Genomic DNA, 20,233 nt, shown 5'->3' on the forward strand with positions numbered 1-20,233 from the left:
TCAAATGTATTGAGATTCCTATATAAAACTATATTCACTTGATATGAATCAATAAAGGAACTGCCCAGAAACATCTGGAAACCCAACAGTATATTCTCACACATAACATCTAAGCCAGAAAGACACTGAACTGTTCTCCACTGCCGAGCTCTTCACAAAGGTTTGCTTTGTTTCTGACAAAGTGTTTCTCATCTCTCTGCCTGAGAGCATCCAGTGTTTCAGTGTCAAACAGCGTCTTAACAAGCTCTTCTTTCTTCTCCTCTCTCTCTTTTCCCGAATTCCCGAATCTGTTTCCTTTACAGCATGTGACTGGAAAATGGCTGTATATGAAAGAAAGACTTTACCACAAGTTTAACTTGCGACAGAGATCAAACTGTTAATATTTAAAACATTTACTTATCACTTACTTCACGAAACCTGATTTTTGTATTGATTTATAATAACCATTAAAATACGTGTAAATACCAGTAATGCGTGTATAAAACTGTTCTTTACGCAGTACTTTTCCTCTTTTATCGTAAATTGATAATCACGAAACGTAAGTGTATCTTATAATTAATCGTATATTGTTAAAATTATAATATTATTTATATATTATAATTGTACAAAAATTATTTTAATGGTTATTCCCGGAATATGTTATTTGGAAGGCTAATATGAAAATAATAATCGGCTCTAATAAACAATATTGATGTATTTCTTACATCCACATTCATCTCTCTCTCTCTCTCGCTCGCTGTTCGCGCGCGCATGCGCAGTCGTGCCGTCATCTCTCATCTGCACCACTGTGCTGCTGCTGCTTCGTTGGATCTGAGGATTCAAACTTCCGGCACTGTCATGGCGGCATGCTGCTGTTTCTGACACCGACCAGACCGAACACAGAGCCGCCCCTCGAGCGGCACGGATCGAGGACCGCAGGGGTCGCAGACGGCGGGAAAGGCGTCCTCTTCTCCTCCTCTTCCTCGCTGTCATCTTCATCATCAGCGGCGGAGGTGCAGGCGTGAGCGGCCATGGCGGCGCAGAAGCCCGTGGAGTGGGTACAGGCCGTCATCACCCGATTCGACGAACAGGTCAGAGCTCATCTGAACATCTCTGTAGGTCTGCACGGATGCGCTCCGACCAGCGCAGTTACGCAGCCGCTGCAAGCAAATCAGAGCGTTTTCGTGCGGCAGCTGCCATCCACCTCCTGATCCTGATGATGATGCTGCTGTCATATTTAGGTCTAGTGTAAGATTAAAGGCATGAGATAGTGAGGTCCTGTTTATCACGCAACCCTACATCAGAAAGGGGTGAATATTGGGCCTTTGATCAGCATCCTTAACCAATCACTGTACTCTTATTTTGGTTTTAGTGCTACCTCAAAACTACCACTAAAACAAGAGTATAAATGTGGTTGGACTTGTGTACAAGCTTAAGATATTTAAAAACAAGCGTGTTCCAAAACATATCAAAATATAAGCATTCAGATCACTTGTGACATCATTCTGCACTTCAGCTTTTCTTCAGATTCCAGGCTGTGAGGTAAATGAAACTCTGCTGGTTTTATAGTGGACGGAGACAGGTTGTTGCTAGAAGGGATACAGCTACGGCCGGAAGTGGAGCAAAATCATGCCATATAATATCAATAAATTACATTAGCAAACGCCTGCCCCAACCTAACCTAACCTAACCTTACCATAATAAAAAAATATGAATCAACGGTTTTACAGTGTGACAAAAATGATGCAGTATTGAAGTGCGCATGCCAAGTGGAGGTGACTGTATCTCTTCTAGTCAAAACCATGGTGACACTCGGTATGTCAGGAAAGATAGTGCTGCCGATTGGCCGATGACACCGGAATCACAACAATACGCTGGTCATTTTGATTGGCTGTCAATAGACAAACATGTTTCCGGTGCCAGAGATGATAAGACAGGTCCAAGCTAACCAGGTGAACCATAGTCCCTTGGGTACGAGTAAGGGCACTGATTGGTTGAAAGAAATGTTGTTCCAGACACAGCAAATTATGTAAATTACATAATAAGAGATGTACAGTATGGAGAATTGCAGTCTAGCGTAGAAGACTTTTAATATGAAGGTGTACAGTATCATTCTGTACTATAACGTCAATGGGAGTGTTTGGCCATTTTAGGTCAGCTTTGTATGCAACAATGATCTTTCCATTAGTGTGGATCCTTCTGGTTTATTCATAAAACCGGTTATATGTAACAAATAAAACCCACAGATAAGTGAAGGCAGGGTGTGAATGGTCAACCAGGGGTGGTGCCTTTTCATCCTTCATTGTTTGGCCTCTTTAAACAATGTTTTATCTGAAGTAATGTGTCTGTGAGAGTTGAAGCAATGTTGCCATGTTTTGTTCAAAGGCATGTAAACTTGTAACTAAAATTCTACCAGACAACCAAAGAAACATTGACAGACAGGTGGTCATTGGAAGATCACGTAGTGGTTTTGTATCAAGGCGATATAGATGAGGTTGAACTGGCCAGATTTGTCAGTATTGGTCGGAGGAAACCAGTTTTCTCTCTGTTTAGGCCAAATTACATTTCTTCCCCTTAAGGTTGTGAATTGTATTACAACAACAAACAAATGGAAACAAAGCTGTTCCTCCCATGCTCTGTCTTCTCGCTCTGGACTAATTCCTGTGGTTGGTACACAAGATTCAGCTTTTTCACTAAATGCATATTCACCTCTGTCTGTGACTCATAGGCCAACAACTAGAAGACGTGCAGGGTCTGTTGGGGGTTCTGGTTGTGGGTCATGTTGGGATCATTGCACTTTAAATGCAGCTCAACAGGGATTAAGAGTTTTCTTGGTGCTAAAATTGGGATAATCGTAAAATGAGCTGTTTGGCTTTAGCAGTTTGTTCCTTTTTAAGACTGTGATATTATTACCGTTTACTGTCATGTTTAAGACCCCATTAAATTATATTAGCTCTCGACAAAAGACGACAAAATGTTGACTTTAATATGGTGTTATTTTTGTATTGTGCCATATATTTGGGTAAAGCGGTTTTCTGAGAATTACTAGGGCGGGGCTTGATTTTGTCCTTTGGGATTGATTGGATCATTGGAATTTGAAAGAGTGGCCATTGGACAGTGAACATACTCTCATCCCCATGCCGAGATGCGCGTCATGCAAAACGTGATTTTTATTATTTAAGAGAAAAGTAAGTGCACATGAATGAAATGACCTGCACAGATAAATTAAATAAGAAACGCTGCAATATTCTAAAAAAAGGAAATTGTCAGATTGGATTTCATGGTGATTTATGAAAGAATATTTTTAAGGAAATGTAAAAACGAGTTGAGGCACCTTTGGCGTCGAATATTCTACAGTAAATGTTTGTCCAGGAACTTAAAAAGACCAATAAAAATTGTCCAATAAAATGCTCTCTAGAATAAAGAAACGCCCTGCTAATACTACCTGCCTTTGATTAGCATTAGCATTTTATCCTATTAAAGTCTATTGGCTATTTAAAAACCTTAAGACATGTCAATAAAGGAAATACATCACTTCTGAATGTAAAAATATTTGACGATAATTCAAAATAACTGTTTTCACACAAAGATAAATTAAAGACAATCCACACAACAGACAGGCAGGCTTTATATATAACCCAGAGAGAGTTTTGCGTTCTCTAAGTGCCTTGAAAACTGGAAACAGAAGCTCGTGATGTATTCCCTGGACGGTGTGTAAACTGTCTATTTGTTTGCTTGCAGCTTCCTGTTAAAGTTGGCGTTCAGAACACACACACCAAAATCAGCACGGAGCACAATAAAGAATGTCTCATCAACATCTCCAGATACAAATTCTCTCTGGTCATCAGTGGACTCACCAACATACTCAAAAACGTCAATAACATGGTGAGTGTGTCTTATGCTGTGGATGTGTGAGAGATTTTCAGGGTGTTAGTCACTATTGTAAAAGCGTTGTTTCAGGATTCTGTCCTGCCTGACAAGATGCTGCAGAACACAAAATGTCACAGCCAATGTTTAAAGTACATCAGTGGGGCAGGATCGTGAACCAATGAGATTTCACTTTGGGCGGAGCTACCCAAGACAGTTCTGTTGAGGGTGGTTTGTTGTGACTAAAACAGGATCGTGAGTTATTGCTTGGCACTTTGTGTCTTGCCTGGTTAGAGCATGCTGTAAATCATCCTTCATGGAGTCATATTTAATATTTCTTAGAATATTTAGAAGCTATAAACATGGAGTTTTCGGCCTTATAGACAGTTTATTATGGCCCAGACGCAGCTTCCAGAATCAGTAGAAGAATCAGTAACTGTGGAGTAATTTTAATTTAATTTAATACAATTATTATGCAATAAAATATAAACGTAAATAAAATATAAAATAAATTGTAATATTGCAACCAAACACAGACTGGAAGTTAACTCTCTCTCTCTCTCTCTCTCTCTCTCTCTCTCTCTCTCTCTCTCTCTCTCTCTCTCTCTCTCTCTCTCGCTCTCTCTCGCTCTCTCTCTCTCTCTCTCTCGCACATGTTTCTTTTGCAGAGAATTTTTGGTGAGACTGCAGAGAAGAACCTCTACCTGTCCCAGCTAATCATTTTGGACACACTTGAAAAGTGCCTGTCAGGGGTGAGAGACACTTGCCACTCACTCTTTCTCCCTCTCTCTCTCTCTCATCTGTCTCACTGTTGTGTTATTATTCGACAGAGAGACACATTGCTATGAGCTGTTTAAACTTTAAACAGAGATCTGTGTCCTTCTCTTTCATCTTACTTTTATCTCTTTCCAGCAACCGAAAGACAGTATGCGTCTAGACGAGATGATGCTGGTGAAGCAGTTACTGCCCGAGATCTGTCATTTCATCCACACGTACCGCGAGGGAAACCAGCACGCAGCCGAGCTGCGCCACTCAGCCTGTGGGGTTCTGTTCTCTATCAGCTGCAGTAACTTCAACGCCGTCTTCAGTCGCATCTCTACCAGGTACCTAACGCGTGTACACCTGAAACGAGAGGAAGAAGGATTGAATGGATCCTTTTTTAACATCATCCTGAAATATCACTTCCCCTGATGTACATTTATCATGAACGTCAGACAAGTTGTGGTGTGAAATCCGGTTTAACAGTAGTTTAGTTTCTGAATACTCTTAAAAACAGATCAGGTCCTGGATGCCGATTGGTCATTAACTGTGGTTTAACCTCAACAATGCACAGCACCTATATAGCTTATAGTTTACTTATAACTTATGGTTTACGACAATCTGTTACTCTTTACATGTCTTTACCTACAGTACATTTTCTCATAGGAGAAATAGCTTTGAATGACTAAAAACACTTTGGTAAACTTTTTCAGTCCTTGATAATTGTATTATTTTCTTAACTATAAGAGCTGATATGATCTCTCATATTTTCCTTATCTATTTTTACCCGCCCCCAGGTTGCAGGAATTGACCGTCTGCTCTGAAGATAACGTAGACGTGCACGACATCGAGCTCATTCAGCACATCAATGTGGACTGTTGTAAACTCAAACGCCTCCTGCAAGGTTTCAGTATATGCATTTAAAGCCATGTGTCATTTTTTTGCACTATTTGGGTGACCAAGTGATATTACAATAAATGAAAGAAAATGGCTGTTCCCAGATGCCCAGGCCATTTGCCATTGGTCATACAAACCAAGCTTGCACTATTGGTTGAGCAAATTTTGCGCAACTGCACAATGTTTCAATGTTTTTCGGGAAAATCTGTCTCTTATTGGCTTATGCTCTTTGTACATTAACCTGTGAACGAGAACGTTTTAATTGATAACTTACAGTTTAAATCAGTGTTTCATAAACTTCCTGTGGTTTTTCTTGCAGAAACTGTATTTAAATTCAAAACCTTGAAGAAGCCGGCACAGCTGAGCGTCATCTATAATCTAGAGAAGGTGTGTTTTACAGGAAGGAAACATGAATAAGAATCCGACGTGCCAGTGGAGACCAATTATATTTGCAATTGTCATTTTATTTCATTATTATAATTACATAATTGCCAAAGTGATCATCTCAATGGTTCTTATTTGTTCATCAACATGCTGGCATTTAAATGATGAAATGTTAACATATCGTCATCACAGCTGGCCAGGACACACGCTTAGATTTTTCTGGAAGTTTTCTTTCAGACCTGTAGGAGTTTTCATTTTTTTATCCATAAAAAGCAGATAAAAGCCAGGAGCTCAATTCATTGTTTGTGTGTTTTGCGTTTGCTTCTGTGTGGTTTTGGACGGACTTGTGATGTCACATTTTCTACGTGTATCTTTTGCTTGGATTTTCAGGCATTCTGGAACTGGGTGGAGAATTATCCTGATGAATTCACAATGCTCTACCAGAGGCCACAGGCGGACATGGCCGGTACATCCATGAAACACCCCAGTGTACCATATGATAACATGAGTTTTGCAATGCTTTGACATTATTAAATGTGTGTTTTGTAGAGTGTGCAGAGAAGCTGTTTGATCTGGTGGATAGTTTTGCTGAGAGCGCAAAGAGGAAGGCGGCTGTGTGGCCCCTGCAGATCATTCTCCTCATCCTCTGCCCTGACATCACTCAAGACATGTCCAGAGAAACCCCAGATGACTCCAAAGACAACAAGGCACATGCTTTTACAAACAAACATTTACACATGTGCTCATTTACATTCAATATATTCATATTGCTCTAAAAGGTCCTATGTGTATTTTTTTAGGAGGATCTATTGAACGAAATGCTATATAATATACATAAATATGTTTTCAGAGGTGTATAAAGACCTTGAGTAATGCGTTATGTTTTTATTACCTTAGAATGGGCTATTTCCGTCTACATACAACGCGGATCCCCTCACATGGAATTCACCATGTTGTTTCTACAGTAGCCCTAAACAATTTGCAATTTGCAACCTCATCGCTAAACACATTCACTGGACCTTTTAATTCAATATTTCTATTATTTTAAATGTGCATATTGATAATATATTTGCTTTGTCTTAAATACGGATTAATGCACATAAATGTGAATTAGTTAAAAACTGAGTTATGAAAAGGGGAGGAGCTTGGCAGCTTTTTAGTTATTTCTGATTGTCCAGACATAATGATAAATGTTTGATTATAACATTGAATGAAGAGTTTGGTTACAAAATGAGATAATTTAAATAACATAAATAAAAACATAATTCTCTTTTTTTTTAAAGAGTTATCTAATTTTCGTACCAAACGCTTCATATGTATATTGTATCTGAAATGCACTTTAAATCTGCCAAATTCATAAATGGAAATGAATAAATGTTGAGTATAAATACATATTATTTAAATGATCTACCCTATTGAGTAATACACATCATAATAGTGGAATATTACAACAGTCAAGCAGGGGTATAAACCTAAGAAAAAATTATCATTATTGTCAACAAACCACCTGTAATATGTATTTTTCTGTGTTTTTTTTATGTAGAAGCTATTCCTTGAGAATCTACGGAAAGCCCTGACTGGTCACGGTGGGAGCAAACAGCTTACGGAGAGCGCGGCCATCGCCTGCGTCAAACTGTGCAAAGCTTCCACCTACATTAACTGGGAGGATCACTCTGTCATCTTCCTGCTCGTGCAGTCCATCGTGGTGGACCTGAAGGTATTTGTAAACCATTTTTAGACCTTCACCTCAAAAAGAATGACAAAAATGAGACTTGGACCTCCCATATGAGCATCACATTGACATATGCAGTGAGTGCAGACCACAATGCAGTGACTTATAAATGTCTCCTTCAGTGTTTCCGGGTTGAAATTTGGTTTGTTTTAATATCCCTCCAGGCGCTGCTTTTTAACCCGACAAAGCCGTTTTCCAGAGGCACGGGGAGTCAGAGTGCAGACGCGGATTTGATGATCGACTGTTTCGTTTCCTGTTTCAGAATCAACCCGCACAACAATCAGCAGTTTAAGGTGCGGATGTCTTCCCGCAAACACGTCGCTCACAGATCGTCCTCACTTCCTTTCACACTTTCTTCTCTTTCCCTGCATGTCCTCAGGTGTGTTTGGCCTCGTCCTCGCCGCCCATCTTCCATTTAGTGCTGGTGAATTCTCTGCACAGGATCATCACCAACGTAAGAGCTGATAATGTCCTCACTTCACCTCAGAGAGATTGAATGTCGGATTCACTCGCAGGGTGTCCAAATGTCCTCTGTGTGTCTTCCATCATGTTGCAGTCCCCTCTGGACTGGTGGCCGAAGATCGATACGGTGTACTGTTACTCGGGAGAGCTGCGTCTCATGTTCGCGGAGACTCTTGGGCGGGTCGTGCAGGGCTGCAGCAGTCACGCCCCTCTACGCTCGACACCGGTGAGATGACCCTTGAACCTATTTTCAATGAATAGAATAATGAAGCTTTTATCATTTATTCACCCTCGTGTGCTCTGCGTGTATTCCTTGCAAGCGATTTCTCTCTCTTTTTTCGTTTTGTCAGAGCTTGACGTTTAAAGGAAAAATGAGCAGTCTGAAGTTCAAAGAGAAAGCCACAGATCTGGACACCAGGAGTCACAAGTATCTGCTCTTGGCTTTGGTGAAGCTCATTCACTTGGATCCCAAACTGATGCTATACGTGAGTGAGAAGACACCGCTTCCTGTGGCTTGATCGCGATCCATCACAAATGTATTTCATGTCCCGTTTATATGAATCAGAATCCAGGCAAACCGGGTCAGGACGTCCACGGCAGCACGACGGAGCTCATCACGGGCCTGATGCAGCTTGTACCTCTAGCCAACATGGGGAATATTTCCCAGGAGGCCATGGAGGTAAAACCCGTTCTGCTCTTGAGACATCATCGTTTAGTTCTCGAGTCGATTGATGAGTGACGTTCTTTCTCAGGCTCTGTTGGTCCTTCATCAGCCAGACAGCATTGAGCTGTGGAACCCAGATGCTCCCATGGAAACGTTCTGGGATATCAGGTAGTCCGTCGGAGAGACTCGACATCTTTAAGCAAAGCGCAGTTTCCTGAAGCTTCGTTTCGACCGAGTGTCTGTTTGTCCAGTTCTCAGGTCCTGTTCTTCATCTGCAAGAAGCTGTTTGGCCATCAGTTGATCAACAGCACAGAGATTCTCAAGTGGCTGCGAGAGATTCTTATCTGCAGGAACAAATTCCTCCTCAGGAATAAGGTAAGATGTTGCGACCGTTTATTTCTTGCAAGCAATTGTGGGTAAAGTATGACCTTAAAGGGACAGGTCACCCAAATATAAAATTCTGTTATCATTTGTTATGACCCTTGAGTTTGAATTTCTTTGTTCGGATAAACATAGATAGTTCTTGGCCACCATTGACTACCATAGGAATAAAAACCACAGTGGTAGTCAATGGTGCCCCGGAACTGTTTGCTTTCCTACATCATTCAAAATATCTTCTTTGGCATTTAACAGAGCAAAGAAATTTATATAGCAATTTTTCCCAAGAACTCTTTGGTGAAGCGCATTCTTCCAAATATCTTTCTCTGTGTTCATCAGAACAAAGAAATGTATACAGATTTGTAACAAACTGAGGTTTATTAAATGATGACGGGATTTTCATGTTCCTATAACATTTCTTTTCCAGACTAATATTATCTGTGATTAGTCTTTTTTTAGTATTCCAGGGTGACCAAACATGACATTTTTCCTAGGGGAGGTCACATTTGTCCAACCATACGTCATCAAGGTTTATTCATTAAAAAACAAACATCATATTTCAAGGTAAGAATGACTCAACAGTGATTATAGATGAATGTTTTTTAAACTGAAATGTGAGAACCTCGATAACTTATGCGGTGGACACATGCGACCTCTGCGGAATTCACCCGAAATCATGGCGTAAATCCACGTATGTTCACCCTAAGTATTCCATTCTAACACTGTGTCTACACCGGACGCAGCGTGAAGCGACAAGAGCAAAGAAAACGCATTAGAACCCATTATAATTATTTATTTTGTCCACACTGGATTTTGGTTTCGTTTGTTTCTCTTGTTCAGGACCGTGTCACAGCGGGCAGCAACATCGCCATCTGCAGGCAGGCCCAGACCGAGCTGGAGGTTTGTCTCCACATGTTCCTCTGGAGTCCAGACATGGAGGCAGTTCTGGTGGCAATGTCGTGTTTCCGTTATCTGTGTGAGGAGGCAGAGATCCGCTGTGGTGCTGAGGACATCCCAGTGCAGTCACTCCTGGCCAATTACAACACATTTATGGAGTTTGCTTCCATCAGTAACATGATGATTACAGGTTTGTTTTTTAAACTAGTATTTAAATCAGGATATGAAAAATTGTTTTGTCTACGATTCCTGAGCATGTGTTAAAGTCTTTATAGTCCACAACATTCAGGTTTAAAGTAATCTGTATAAACACATTCTCAAACTCTATTAAGATGTACAAGAAAATCCAAACTAAGCTATAGGAACTGAGGGCTGGCCTTTGAGGTTTGCTTTAAAGTTGCAATGTAAGATAAGTACATAAAGTAACCTGTAATTTTATGTTTTAAACTCTGATAGAAATGCAAAAAGGTATCATTGCAGTTTAAACCATTATGGGCTGCCAGGACAGGGAAATGCAGGTATAGAGTGAATTGCCACTAGAGGGCAGCATACAACTTTCACCACTTAGCAGTAAGGTTATTAAAGTTTACAAAAACATTTCTGTAAATTTAAATTGTATAAAATAAATTAAAATAATCTGAAAAATAAATTAAAACTAAATTTGAACGGAACTAGTTTTTAAGATAACATAAAAAAAGCATATGACAAATTTGCTAAAAGAAAAACAAATATTAATATACTTTATAATATACTAACTAATATATATATATATATATGCTACATAATTATAAAATATAATAAATACATTTTAAAGATAATTCATAATCTTAAAAGGGACAGTTCACCCCAAAATTGGTCCAAACCTGTAAAATTTCTTTGTTATGCTGAACACAAAGGAAGATATTTGGAAGAATGTCAGTAACCACACAGATCACATCCCCCATTGACTCCCTTAGTATTTAATTTCCCTACTATGAAAGTAAATAAGGGAAGAGGTCTGTTTGGTTACTGACATCCTTCCAAATATCTTCCTTTGTGTTCAGCAGAACTAAGAAATGTATACAAGTGAGTGTGGGTAAACGATGACATAATTAAAACTTTTTGGGTGAACAATCTCTTTAACTCGCTTGACATACAGATCTTAACTGTGTGTGTTTTCCTCAGGCCGCTCAGCTCTCCAAAAAAGAGTAATGGCTTTACTTCGGAGGATTGAGCTGCCCACGCCAGGAAACACAGAGGTCAGAGGTCACACAATCACACGGACGTAAACTTCCTGTCTTCCTTCAGAACACAAAACAGCAGAGCACATTTGCAGAAGTCTGATTTTGTGTCGTGCCGTATTCATCGTCACTGCTTTGAATTACTCTGACCATATGCAAACACTTGATTTGTTTTCTATACTTGGCTGGATTGTACTTTCCAATGAAATGTTCTATAAGGCATAGTAACTTGATTAACATGTCTTATGTAAAGTGAATGTATGGATGATTACTGCTTTATTCTCTTTGAAGGCCTGGGAGGACACACATGCTAAATGGGAGCATGCCACCAAATTAATATTAAGCCACCCGAAAACGAAACTGGAGGACAGTCAGGTTAGAATCGGACAGAACCTTCACTTGTAGCTATAGTATTACACCCAGAATAAAGATGAACAATATATATACATATTGCTGATTCTCCAGTGCCTTCCAAAATAAAGAATACATTTTATAATTCATATTTTGATATTATATTCAGGAATGGATCAATATGACTGGCTTCCTGTGTGCGCTGGGTGGCGTGTGCTTGCAGAGGAACACGTCTGCTCTCGCCACCTACAGTCCTCCCATGGGCATGTTGAACGATCGCAAGGGTTCCATGGTCTCCATGTCCTCGTGTGAGGGGAACCCGGAGACGCCCCTGAGCAGGTTCTTGGACAGACTGCTGTCTCTGATGGTGTGCAGTCACGAGAAGGGCCATCAGATCCGTACTAACGTCAAAGACCTGGTGGGGCTGGAGCTCAGTCCTGCGCTGTACCCGATGCTCTTCAACAAGCTCAAAAACAGCATCAGCAGATTCTTCGACGCGCAGGGGCCGGTAAGACAACCCCCCTACGTATATTCATACATAAAGAGATGAGACTTAAGCAATTTCATCATCTTTCATTTTCTATCAGTTTATTTCATAGCTTATAGTCTATTTTCAACGTTAGTCAAGGTTTTGACATCTTTCCACCTTCTTTCTAACCCTTAATAGTAAATGGGCCCTTATTTGTTGTCGTGGTTGTAAGATGTCTTATTACACGTCCTGTTAAATTAATTAAGATGTGTATTAATAGCGTCCATTTGCTGTCAAGTTTCTTACAGTGTGTTCAAACATGTTTAGGTGCCGATAAATGAGACCAACACACAGTTTGTGGTGCATACCATCGCAATCATGAAGAACCTTTTAGATAACCACACAGAGGGCAGTTCAGAGCATCTGGGTCAAGCCAGCATTGAAACAATGATGCTCAATCTGGTCAGGTACGCCACATCCCCTCTTGAACCAAAAACACAAAGTTTCTTTCCCTCGGTAAACGTTCACGCTCGTAAAAATGTGTTTCTTTTTTCTACTAACAGTGTGCAGAATAAGACGAGTGCAACAAGACAAATAGTTATTTTTGGTCAATTTCTTGCAACTATTTTTTGCATACTGATGTTTCGGACATACTTTAGATCGTTTTATCGGATGCGTGCGCCTGGATTGCAGTTATCTTCCTGTTTGATTATCGGTCTGGCTAGTATATAATAATACAATAAAAAAATATTATTAAATAATAAATTAATATTAATTTATATTATCATTGTTATGTAAAATCATTGTATTAAATAAACTCTTTGTTAATTTCCTTAAATAAATGATTTGTTACGAGGGTTCTGTAGCTTTGTCGCATTGAAAGAAACTGAATGGGACATTGACATCTAGTGGTTGAGCTTGGTATCGCAGTCTAAATTAAAAAATTGGAGAGCCAAGTTTAGCCAAGTAAGGATTTCTTTTGCTTGTTATCAGAAATAATAAACAGGCACTGTATTGTTTACGAACGTGAGGCGGAAGTTAAGGGCAGCCCACGAACGAGCGCACGCGGAGTAACGTTTTGTATGTTGTTACTTTGAAACGGTCTCGTCATGACTCGCATTTTCACCTACTATATTTATTGTGTAAGTAGACAATTTGGGACGCAGGGAAGGTGATGGGTTTGATTCCTGGGTACAGTAATGCACATTAGTGGCGTTGAAAGACATATTGTGTATATTTAATGTGTATTTTAATTGTGATTATTAATTACATTTTGAAATAAACAAATGAAAGATAAATTAGACTGATAGCATTATTTATTTATTTTAAAAAGGTCAACAATTTGGGATGCAAATAATATTAAAGCACCAGATTGTAACGGAGCTGTTCATAAACAGACATGTTTATGAATCTGTTTGTATGTTGGCAGGTACGTGCGGATACTGGGCAACATGGTCCACGCCATTCAGATCAAAACCAAACTGTGCCAGCTGGTGGAAGTCATGATGAAGCGTAGAGATGATCTCTCCTTCTGTCAGGAGATGAAGTTCAGGTGAAAGGCCCGTTGTTGCCCTGTTGTTTATTTGAAGCTCAGATTTGCTTGCGTTGTCCTCATGTGGAGTGCATTGGGTTTGTGTTTGTCTCAGGAACAAGATGGTGGAGTATTTGACAGACTGGGTGATGGGAACGTCTAACCAAGCAGCCGACGACGATGTGAAGTGTCTCACAAGGTGAAAACCTCATGAACGTCATAAAATTTATCCAAACCAAAACTGAACTGCAGAAACAGGCGGTTCGGAAAGGGATTATGTCAAAACGTTCAGGACTCCAAAGGGCTGGAAATATGGGCGGCTATTTGTTAATCAATTGAGCGATTGCCCCTGGCTCTTGGTTACAGCGTTTAGACTGTGTTCATATTCAAATAGGTTTCCCATTCATTACACAAAAGTCTTTGTTTTACATACTGAAGGGTTCAGACTGTTCCAACAAATGGCAGACCATTTGAATCTTTGTCATTCGTCTGAAAGGAATAAAACTGCACTCTTAAAAATATAGACAAAAAATAAAAAAATCGAAATAAAGTTTACTATTACTAGCCAGTAAATTAGAGTATTTCATTTTGCTGCTGTCGATTTGAAACCTCGTATCTCCATATGTTTTATTTGCCATAAATCATTATTATTATTTATCCTTTATGTACTTGTCGCTAGGTTTGACCAAAACCTAACCAATAAAGCACATTAAAATCATTAATCTTTTGAAAAGTGAATTCCATTTCCCGAAGGACAGCAAATTTGGACATCCGAGCTTTCGTTACTGCATTAAATGAAGCAGGGCTAAAGGTTCTTAATTTTTTTAGAGACTTTTGATTTGATTGACAGGGATCTGGACCAGGCGAGTATGGAGGCGGTGGTGTCTCTGTTAGCCGGTCTCCCCCTGCAGCCGGAGGAGGGTGATGGTGTGGAGCTGATGGAGGCCAAATCACAGCTGTTCCTCAAGTAAGACCCTCACATCCATATGGTCTTTATTTTACCCTGTGACGTGGTTTATTTTTAACTCCGCCCCCTGTCGGTCTCTGCAGGTACTTCACTCTGTTCATGAACCTGCTGAATGACTGCAGTGAAGTGGAGGATGAGGGTCAGCAGGTGGCCGGCCGCAAGCGAGGGATGTCCAGGCGGTTGGCGTCGCTACGTCACTGTACCGTTCTGGCGATGTCCAACCTGCTCAATGCCAATGTGGACAGCGGGCTCATGCATTCCATCGGTGAGAGATTCAAGGCACACCATGCAAACCCCAAGCATATTTATTTTTAACACTAAACCACGACCGGCCGCAAACCCGCACAAATTGAAAAAAAACATCTTTACAAGCGCACAATGCCTCTGGGCACTCCAACACTTCTTGCATTTACAAACTTCTCTAGACCAACACCTTTACACAAACATTAATCTCTCTACAAGACAAAGGTCTCTGGAGCTCTAAAAATATAAAAAATGATTTAGTGGAAATGCATAAAAGCACAGTTTATTATATAAAAATGTTTCAAATGTTTATACTTTGTGTTGTCCTCTTGCAGGTCTGGGCTATCATAAGGACCTGCACACCCGTGCCACTTTTATGGAGGTCCTCACAAAGATTCTGCAGCAGGGGACTGAGTTTGACACGCTGGCTGAAACCGCCCTGGCCGACCGTTTCGAGAGGCTTGTTGAACTCGTCACGATGATGGGCGACCAGGGGGAGTTACCTATCGCCATGGCGCTGGCCAATGTGGTGCCTTGTTCCCAGTGGGTGGGTACATTTTTGCCTGTTTTTGTTTTGTAAAATAACTTAATTTTACAGTGAATAAAGCAACCATTCAAACTGCGATTTGCAAAAACCTTTAGAACTGTGTATTTTTGTTATATTCATTCTTTTAATCAAGAATTGAGTGGCAGTGGTTTGAGCGTTCAATATTAAGATAGATTAAGATCTTACCTACAACAATGATGTCGATGTTGTATTTGTAAACTGATTTGTGAATGCCTATTCCTTACATAAGGCATTTGCATACTGTTTTGAAATTGTGCTGTGTAATGAGCGATCCCTTTTTTTCTTTTATCCCTGTTCATTTACAAGTTGAAATGTTTTTTAGAGGATGGATGGATAAATAATATTAATTTATATATCCATATTATTATCATACGCTCTATTTTTGTGGCTCTTTGCTCACAATCGCTCACATTTTTATCTAACAATATTTGGGTTTGTTTCATAAAATTGTACCTTTACCTACACTTCAATACAGTTGAGTGTGGGTTAGTTGTTGCCGATGAAACTGTCTATAGATAGTAGTATGCAATATATATATGCAAAATTTCACAAAACACACAATAAAACATGAAGCACAGTACACAAGTACTTTGTCATACAACGTATACCAATTATACAAAATATATATACTTTAATACACATTATAAAACCAAGTGGAAGGTACACAAGTGATTATATACTTGAATTACAGCAAACTTATACAGAGTTTACAATACTGTACACAACCAACTGAACATTTACAACTAAATAGAAATTTTAAAGACTTCATTATTTCTGATAAATAAATAAAAATAAAATGTCTTGCAACACTGTGTATATTAAAAGATAAACACAAAAATACACAAACATTACAGATAACAATAAGCAGTGAGTTAGAAGTACTTATATACTTGTGGTAGAACATCGTATAGACCAATTATACAATTAAATGCAATAATACACAATATTAGCATTAAAATACATGAAGCACATTACACAAGATGTACAAGTGATGTACAAATGCGTCAATGTTTGGTGATCTCGGATATGTCTGATTTCGTTCATCTGCTGTCGGTCTTTCAGGATGAACTGGCTCGTGTCCTGGTGACTCTCTTTGATTCGAGACATCTGTTGTATCAGCTCCTGTGGAACATGTTCTCTAAGGAGGTGGAGTTGGCAGATTCCATGCAGACTCTGTTTCGTGGAAACAGCCTGGCCAGTAAAATCATGACCTTCTGTTTTAAGGTACTTCTGCACTTCCTCTAATCTACAATCACAGAGGCAAATCAAATGGATTAACGTAGTTTGCCATTTGCCAAATTCACGAGGTACAAAATTTCTCCCATCAGGTGTACGGTGCTACGTACCTCCAGAAGTTGTTGGAGCCGTTGCTCAGGAGGATTCTCACGGGATCTGAGTGGCAGATGTTAAGCTTTGAGGTGGATTCCACAAGGTAGCTGTCCAACTGACCCTGAATATGTCACTTGTCCTGTCACTTCACAGGTTGTGCGATGGTGTGAATGTTACACAACTGCACTATATATAGACAGAGACCATTCCAAGTTTTCATTTCAAATCAGCATTTCTAGATGTATTGGGGTCATTCCAGTTCCGTGCTTGTTGAATTTCAACAAAATCAAACCTCGGGAGTGACATAAAGTCATCCAATAAGCAAAGACTGAACACGAATATTACTGTTGTATTGCTAAAAAGTGAACATGGACTTGTTTTCTTTGCAGATTTTGAGATCTGAAAAAATACAGAGCATCTTTTCCTTTAGTTTTCATTTTCTGCAAATAGAAGCAAAATATTTATTATTTTTGGAGAAATATTGTTCGAAGTTTACAGAAAGAAACAAAAACAATAATTTTACCTAAACACATACCTTTGAATAGTAAACTCAGAAAAACTGAAAATGATTTTGTAATGGTCTCTTAATTTTTCTTTGGCTGTATATAGTATCATATACAAAAATTATAAATATAGTAAATAAGGTATCAAATCTACAATTTTTTTTGATCAATGTTTAAATCATTGTTTTATAAACAAGACAAAAATATTAAGAAAATGAGTAATCGAAATAAGAAGTAACATCACAATATCACAAAAATTATAGTAAAATTGGTACTGTAACATTTCAGTATAGGGGGAAATTCTACCTATTAACTAGTTGTTATTAGCATTCCTATTATTGGCATATTGGCTGTTTATTAGTACTTATAAAGCACATATTCTGGATGACCATATTCTACATCCCTAATCCTACCCAATACCTAAACCTAACAAATACCTTACTAACTATTAATATGCAAGAAATCAAGAGTTTATTGGGGAAAAAGTTGTAGTTAATGGTTAATGATTATTATTGTATTAGTAAAATAGTTTATAATACTTATTGTATATTATATAATGAAAATATGAATAAATAAATAAAAAAGTTTCTACTTTAAAGCAACCCAAATGTGTAAGTGTTTTTTAGGGGAGTCGATGAGATGTTCATTTTCAGTTTGGAGATGATTTGTGAGTTCTTTCTGCAGGCTTGAGGCCGGTGAGAACTTGGAGGAGAACCAGCGTAATCTTCTCCGGATGACCGAACGCTTCTTTCAGGCCATAATTAACTCTTCTGGAGAGTTTCCCCCTCAGCTCCGCAGCGTCTGTCACTGTCTCTTTCAGGTGAGGTTACCGGTTGAGTTCATTGTCCGGCTGTTTCTGTGGACGTTGTGTGTCTACAATTTCCAGTGGAAAACTGTGTGATTGACATCACTAATGTCAAATAAACTAGTTTATTCCAAATGCATATTTGACATCAGTCACTGTGTGTGTTGAGTTCCTCTTTAAAGTCTGTTGAAGTTCCTGCACAAAATACCATGCGGGCCTATTAATCTGAGAGTGTGTTTGTGTTGGCTTGTGTCGTGACATGTTTGTGATCATTTCTATCCTGTAGGCTACTTGTCACTCTCTCCTGTCTAAAGCATCTGTCAAAGACAGAAAGGAAATGAGAAAAGCAGTAAGTGTAAATGACGGACAAATCTGCTTCCTGTCCTGAATCGCTTCATTAATCTGAGACTTCTGTATTTCTCAGTCCTGCTTTACTGACATCAGATCATATCCACTAATGTTCTGACTTCTGGCTAGCTGAAGCTTTCCAATGGATGCCCTTCTTAAAGGGATAGTTTCCCTAAAATCTCATCATTCTCATGTCATGGCAAACTTTTGCCAAAACGAAATTATCTCTGTCAAACACAAGAGAAGATATTTTGAGAAATGTCCCAGTGGTTTTGGATCCACACAATGAAAGTCAATGGGGTCAGTGTTGTTTGGTTACCAACGTTCTTCAGAATATCTTCTTTTGTGTCGTGCAGTAGAAAGTGGTACAGGTTTGGAATGACATGATGGCAAGTAGACGATGACAGAATTCTCATTTTTGGATGAACTATCCCTTTAACATGAGCACCTTGAAAAGCAACATACTTGACTTCCTCTTTATATGGACCCTTGGTTCAGAGCTCCACTGGTTTTAGAAAATAATGCTGGAGTTATGAAGACATTGGATGCAGTGGTGCTTTATGGGTAAACCGGATTGGTACCAGACTCTGCGACGTCCTGTACGCCAGAATTTTTCAATCTAAAACTTATTTTCCGAATGAAACTTATTTCTCAAAAGTGCCATTTTAAATGCTCTGCTTTTCCTTTCCTTCTGTAACACTCCTTAACGTCACTGGTGAAGCGCCGCCTTCATTGAACTGTTTAACAGCTTTAAGAAACTTCCTGCATTTTAACACTTTAACCTCTGATGCCATTTCATTTAGGGAGTTTCAACACAAAACCCCAGATTATGAAACACAAATGGCATTATTAAGCATATAATTTGGTGGAACAAACCATTTAATCTTCACACCTTTGTATTTCCGGTTAGGCGCTGTCTTGTGAAACGGTACCACATTCTCTAGCTGTAAATCCCTCTTTGTGTGTGTGTCTCTTGGTTTCAGGTGGTCAGTCAGCGGTTTCCTCAGAACAGTATTGGAGCTGTGGGTAGCGCCATGTTCTTACGGTTTGTCAACCCAGCGATAGTCTCTCCGTATGAAGCCGGGATTCTCCATAAGAAGCCTCCACCCAGGATAGAAAGAGGCCTAAAACTTATGTCGAAGGTGAGATATCGAAGAGGTCATACCGCTAACAGGTGGAATCCAGATTCATAAAAAATCTCAATGTCATTTCTCACACGTTCACAGATTCTCCAAAGTATCGCCAACCATGTTTTGTTTACAAAAGAGGAGCACATGAGGCCTTTTAATGACTTTGTGAAGACTAATTTTGATGCGGCACGAAGGTAAGAAAGCAGCAGTCTTTGGTTTGTTTGAAACTGGACTTAGTTACTGATGTTTTGGGTTCATCTGCAGGTTTTTTCTTGACATTGCCTCTGACTGCCCAGCGAGCGACTCTCTGAACCACAGTCTGTCCTTCATAAGCGATGGGAACGTGTTGGCCCTACACCGGCTGCTGTGGAACAATCAAGAGAAAATCGGCCAGTATTTGTCCAGTAACAGGTGAGTCTGGTGTGATGCTTCAGATCCTGGTACCACCATTAAAGGAAATGTTATTGTAAATGCAAATGCAAATGCAAGTTGGGGATGTCTTCAGAATAGGACATTTTCTTCTAGATTTGTTTGCTATCCAAATGTCTGTTTGACTGCAGTGAGAATTCACTTTACCTCTTATGGCTCATCTTGTTCTCAAAGGTCTGATCATTATAATAAGATGCTGATTTTAAGACTTAAGATTTGTTCTGTGTAATTCACCTGTCTGATCTCATCAATACTGGAAAGTGAATTTCCTACAACCCCATTTAATTTTCCTTAGAAACCAAGTTATTTAAAAATGAAAGT

The 20,233-nt window shown here is 39.3% G+C and overlaps 1 protein-coding gene across 2 annotated transcripts in view; it reads left to right on the plus strand.

Annotated features, from left to right (window-relative positions):
- Positions 1–808: 808 nt before the first annotated feature.
- nf1b (neurofibromin 1b) overlaps positions 809–20,233 on the plus strand; it is a 42,155-nt gene continuing 22,730 nt past the window's right edge. The window contains exons 1-33 of one of the 2 annotated variants that reach the window (XM_056736117.1): positions 809–1,070; positions 3,721–3,864; positions 4,515–4,598; positions 4,759–4,949; positions 5,403–5,509; positions 5,822–5,889; positions 6,277–6,352; positions 6,436–6,593; positions 7,430–7,603; positions 7,783–7,911; positions 7,998–8,072; positions 8,175–8,306; positions 8,431–8,565; positions 8,646–8,759; positions 8,833–8,912; positions 8,996–9,119; positions 9,963–10,209; positions 11,184–11,257; positions 11,531–11,614; positions 11,760–12,098; positions 12,387–12,526; positions 13,489–13,611; positions 13,706–13,789; positions 14,441–14,557; positions 14,641–14,822; positions 15,136–15,347; positions 16,431–16,592; positions 16,697–16,800; positions 17,885–18,020; positions 18,292–18,354; positions 19,337–19,495; positions 19,580–19,677; positions 19,748–19,894. In XM_056736117.1, coding sequence (XP_056592095.1) covers positions 1,011–1,070; positions 3,721–3,864; positions 4,515–4,598; positions 4,759–4,949; positions 5,403–5,509; positions 5,822–5,889; positions 6,277–6,352; positions 6,436–6,593; positions 7,430–7,603; positions 7,783–7,911; positions 7,998–8,072; positions 8,175–8,306; positions 8,431–8,565; positions 8,646–8,759; positions 8,833–8,912; positions 8,996–9,119; positions 9,963–10,209; positions 11,184–11,257; positions 11,531–11,614; positions 11,760–12,098; positions 12,387–12,526; positions 13,489–13,611; positions 13,706–13,789; positions 14,441–14,557; positions 14,641–14,822; positions 15,136–15,347; positions 16,431–16,592; positions 16,697–16,800; positions 17,885–18,020; positions 18,292–18,354; positions 19,337–19,495; positions 19,580–19,677; positions 19,748–19,894 — 4,322 coding nt within the window. In that variant the 5' untranslated portion in view covers positions 809–1,010. The remainder of the gene's footprint in view (positions 1,071–3,720; positions 3,865–4,514; positions 4,599–4,758; positions 4,950–5,402; positions 5,510–5,821; positions 5,890–6,276; positions 6,353–6,435; positions 6,594–7,429; positions 7,604–7,782; positions 7,912–7,997; positions 8,073–8,174; positions 8,307–8,430; positions 8,566–8,645; positions 8,760–8,832; positions 8,913–8,995; positions 9,120–9,962; positions 10,210–11,183; positions 11,258–11,530; positions 11,615–11,759; positions 12,099–12,386; positions 12,527–13,488; positions 13,612–13,705; positions 13,790–14,440; positions 14,558–14,640; positions 14,823–15,135; positions 15,348–16,430; positions 16,593–16,696; positions 16,801–17,884; positions 18,021–18,291; positions 18,355–19,336; positions 19,496–19,579; positions 19,678–19,747; positions 19,895–20,233) is intronic. The other variant, XM_056736118.1, reaches the window with a different exon arrangement.

The sequence above is a fragment of the Triplophysa dalaica genome, chromosome 22, assembly GCF_015846415.1.
Source record: "Triplophysa dalaica isolate WHDGS20190420 chromosome 22, ASM1584641v1, whole genome shotgun sequence".
Lineage (NCBI taxonomy): Eukaryota > Metazoa > Chordata > Actinopteri > Cypriniformes > Nemacheilidae > Triplophysa > Triplophysa dalaica.